This window comes from Neodiprion pinetum, chromosome 5 (genome assembly GCF_021155775.2).
Source record: "Neodiprion pinetum isolate iyNeoPine1 chromosome 5, iyNeoPine1.2, whole genome shotgun sequence".
Lineage (NCBI taxonomy): Eukaryota > Metazoa > Arthropoda > Insecta > Hymenoptera > Diprionidae > Neodiprion > Neodiprion pinetum.
This window is the reverse complement of record NC_060236.1, coordinates 3678495-3682918: the sequence shown is the minus strand read 5'-3', so window position 1 is coordinate 3682918 and position 4424 is coordinate 3678495. Positions and strand designations below refer to the sequence as shown.

Here is a 4424-nt window from a genome sequence, read left to right as displayed (position 1 = left end):
GAGCGCTGATCATTGACTGCGGGATAATAGCGCGGATTTTGAGAGGAGAACTCTGCGATACCTGGTCGGCTGAGGGAGGGGGGGGGGGGGGAGAAAGCCCATTTCGCGTTACGCACACACACGTCGCGATGCGCGCGTGTTTAGCGCCGCGTTTACAGCGGTACGGCAATTAGCGCGCACGCAGGCAATGCGTGTAGCTTATTCAAAGAAAAGTAATGATCCACGCACGTAGGTGATAAGTGTGTAGTGCTTACGTGTGGCGGCCTTTTGCGAAGATGCCCGCGGAAAGAGAAATGCTTCCGATAAATACCGACTACCGCGTATTCGTCACGTTTCGTCATAAGAAGGAAGTAATCACACGGTGATTCGTTGTTTTCAAGGTCTTTTTTCGTCCCTTCTTGTTGTACCATGCGCTCGTCCATGGTTGTCGATCATTTCATAATTTTTTACATTATTTTTGTTTCTGTTTCAACGTGAAATGGTGCAGTACGTTAAGTTATGCAGCTAGTGTATAAATTATTTTTCTCTAATTATAAGAGGAAAATATTACGTATCGTTTCTTGTAAAATTCGTTGCAAAACGGTATTAATTATCGCTTTAGAAGAAGGTGCAAAAAATAAGTATTGCACGATCAAATTTCGGAAATCCTTATTCAGTTGGGTTTCTAGAAGACTTAATTCGAATCTGTCACTTTATTACGATTTGATATAAGAGGTAAACCCACTTATCTGGTGATCGGTGTCTCATGCTAAAAAATTAATTTTCAGACCACAAAATTCAACGAATTGCATACAATTGTCAAAGTATTGTTTTCTTGTGTATACGTACCTTTGTGTCGCACGTAAAATATTTTTCATCTTTCTGACCATCTACACGTATCGTATGCACACACGTTTGTACCAATCCGGTTCTCACGATATCAAGAGGTCGTCGATCGTACACCTACGATGTGGGTTTTCTGCAAACCCGTACAAATATACTGGTTGTAAGTATGGCATTGGCGTACGGTCCTCCAGACTTTTACGTATCAGATAAAAACTCATCTTCCTACTCGATCGCCACCACCTTCGCTTCTTTCGATTATTACAACGCTTTGCAGGAATTTGTATACGAATAATCATCATTATCTTCTGTCTATTCTTCACTTCGAATCAACCAATCTATGTATTTTTCAGGTTAATGAAAAACAAACACAAGGCATATTTCAAAAAAAAAAAAAAAAGAAACCACTTACGTATCCATGTACACAAATAATAGAAAATCTCTTACGTTAAATCCATCTATTCTTTGAAACACGCCTGTCCTACGCATTAGCTATCACGAGACAAAATGAAACAAAGGAATGTATATTTTTCAACAGTATTTTCATCGTGAATAATAAGCGTTGGTAGTAGACACGTATTTTTATATACTATAGGTATATGTAAGCATAAATAATCCGTGACGCGCCTTGTCGTAAGCAACCTGATTCCGCCATACCTAGCCGCGTAAATCAACAACGCTTTTACGCAAGTTCGATCGCGCACATGCATTTTTCAAACAAGAACGAAGGATTCAAAGTTTAATAAATATAATGAGAAATTACGATAATATTTCATATATTTTCATACAAGTCACATTGTCTACAATAATAATAATAATCATAATAAAAATAAATTCTGTTGCTAACATATCAATTGCCTCGGAAGCATTGAGTATAGTTTTTCCGTTCACATCTGATTCGTTGCCTGACAGAAGATCAATACGTGTAAAAAAAAAAAAACGGAATATAAAATTAAAAACCGACTGTACTGTAAGAGTGAAACTAACGTAGTAAATATCATATTATTCATTTTACATACGAAATGCAAATATTGACACTACGTTTCTCCGAATCGGTCATGTAACAAAATCTAAATTAACATTTTATCAGGGTATAACTAAAAACGCTCTCATTTAGAAATAAGTATAATTTAGGATTCCATTCATATAGTATCAAACCACTTGAAATTCGAAGGAAAAAAAAAACATGTCCTAACGCCTCCGAGGAACACCCTTCCTCTGTCTATTTCTAAATGACAGCATCAAATAAATTATATATTCCTACTTCAAGCAGGGACCAAACCTGTACGGAGAAAGTATTAACGATAAATAAATTAAAATTTGTGCAGAATACATAATTGGGTAGATATTTTTTTTCATCCAACTCCAATGACACTCGATGTTATCTTCGAACAAGAAGCATACAGCGTTTGATTGTTGGACGGAAACCAAGTAAAATGCGTGTAACTTTTAGCTAGTTTTGGTCCCTGGACAAAATATCATTGGAGTTCTCGGTTGACAACCCTTGCTGCCATGTATGTTTGTGTGTATACATACATATATATAGACGTATATATGTAATGTGTGCAGATGCGAGTGTGTCCGAGAAAATTCATAAATTACTGAACAGTGATATTAAATATATTTTGATGTTTTTATAACCAACGATTGAATAAATAGAGATACTCTACTTTTCCTCCAACTCTGTGTGTTGGACCATTTCAAAGTCACGACCTGTATTCGACTTTTCACTCTCTGAACCCTCCTCGCTTACCTCTTCTTCCCCATCCCTCTCACCGTCACCATTTCTCCCCAAATTCTCTATCGCCTCCTCTTCTTCTTCGCCACTCTTAGCGTCGTTCCCCTCATCCTCCGTTGCGGGACTTTCCCTGTAAAACCGCAGCAACGCGAGTTGACTCAATTGGCTCATTGCGATATACTATATTACTTCAACAAAATGCGGCATCTTATGTAAATGTGTTCAAAGAGATACTTACCCTGGTGCCAAAGGTGTCTCTTCGCTATCCGAATCCTTGTCTTTCTTACGTTTCTTCTTTTTACTTGATTTTTTGTCTCCGTCAGAAGAAGGTCCGCAATACTCATACTGTAAAAATTATTTTAAAACAATAAAGTAAATACCAAAAATGGCAAACAGGTCTCTGAATATTTTTAAACACTGACTTGATACAGCGGCCAGAACGATGCAAAGAACCCGACATCTTCGGCCAGGTTTGGCAGAAGCCAAAGGTGATGCCTGCCCAGGGTAAGTACCCAAAGCAGGCAAAATACAATGACTCTGATAACTGCCAGTGCCAATATGAAAACCAGAAATCCAGCTGCGGTAACACTGATGTAGTAGACTCCTTGCCGAATTGAAGGAGGCCACAACGGGAAGAGACATACTCCTATTGTCCCCAAAACAACAAGTGTACCGATGAGCCAGTAATAAACAGGTATGGGATCGTAGATCCAGACGTAAGCGTCATTGCTGTCGGCAAAATACTGATCCAAGTGCATTTCCAGGCGTACCTGAAAGTCCCAAAATTTAAGAAACATGAACGTACAATAAAAAAAAAAAAAAAATTGTATCTGTCAGTACCTTTGGCTTTTTCTTCAACTCCTTTTTTTCCTCCTGTTTGTCATCGTTGTCTTTAGGATCCGCAGCATCCTTTTCTTTACCTTCATCTTTCTCAAGAGATTTTTTGTCCTCCTTGGATTCCGGCTTCCCATTATCCTTACCCTTTTTCTTAGCTCCTCTTATTTTGCTCAACTCCTGTTCAGATAGCACAACTTTTTTGGCTCGATGAAAGAACTTGTGTTTCAGCATCGAATCGAGAAAGCTTGTGATCTGCTCGCGCGTTTCAAAGAGTGTTTTATTCCAAGGAGATTTCTCAAGTAGGGCATCGACAGCCCGTGTACCAGTAAAGTACTGTACATTGTGATTCAGGAATTTTGTCTTTTTTGACGGGACATTGCTCCGTATCCATTTGGCAACTGCATATTCTTCCTTGGATGGTTTTTCTAGAACTTCTTCAGCCTCGGGATGCGCTATTTCCTGGAAGAAGACAAAGGTCAGTGATCTCTGATTAGATTCCAAAGTTTGTCAAGCATGACAACTTCATAAACATGAGTATCATCTATATTCATTATAAATCATGCTTAGAGCCAGCATGTTCTACGTCTGCATGTCATAGCACACGTCATCGTCAGGCACGTATACGGAAGATAATTTTAATAAATCTCCGACAAGTCTTTCGACAATGAAACGACATAACGTATGAATGGCTGAATTGGTTTTGGCGCAATTCGACGTTTGTCAATCATGATCATTACCACAATTAATTTACAATAATTGACATTTAATCACATATGTGTTACTTACGTCTTTGCGCTTCCTGTTTTTCCGTCGTTCCGCCATGTTGTAAATTTACCGCTACACAATATTTAGCGGATCGAGTTTTGACTGCTACTGCTAAGTCCGTGGCTACTGCTGATGGCTACTGCTACAGTCGCAACGATGATTATCATTCACGTAGTTCTTGATATCTCCACAGCATCGCCACTGTGTGAAACACATTGGTGGCGCCAGCTGACGACACAATTTTCAAACAACCATTATTATA

The 4424-nt window shown here is 38.8% G+C and overlaps 1 protein-coding gene across 1 annotated transcript; it reads right to left on the bottom strand.

The window, feature by feature from the left end:
- Positions 1-1581: 1581 nt before the first annotated feature.
- On the bottom strand, positions 1582-4415 carry Trp1 (translocation protein 1). The gene is made up of 5 exons (XM_046628677.1): positions 4184-4415; positions 3401-3856; positions 2983-3330; positions 2799-2905; positions 1582-2690 (listed from the first exon to the last, which is right to left on the bottom strand). Exons 1-5 carry the CDS (start codon positions 4217-4219, stop codon positions 2489-2491), a joined length of 1149 nt encoding a protein of 382 aa, XP_046484633.1. The 5' UTR covers positions 4220-4415; the 3' UTR covers positions 1582-2488.
- Between the last annotated feature and the right edge of the window lie 9 nt (positions 4416-4424).

Coding starts and splice junctions, on each gene's coding strand:
- Trp1 (XM_046628677.1), bottom strand. CDS start 4,219: ATGGCGGAACGACGGAAAAACAGGAAGCGCAAAGAC. Junction 3,857..4,183: donor AAAACAGGAAGCGCAAAGAC/GTAAGTAACACA, acceptor GTCTTCTTCCAG/GAAATAGCGCATCCCGAGGC. Junction 3,331..3,400: donor AGTTGAAGAAAAAGCCAAAG/GTACTGACAGAT, acceptor TGGGACTTTCAG/GTACGCCTGGAAATGCACTT.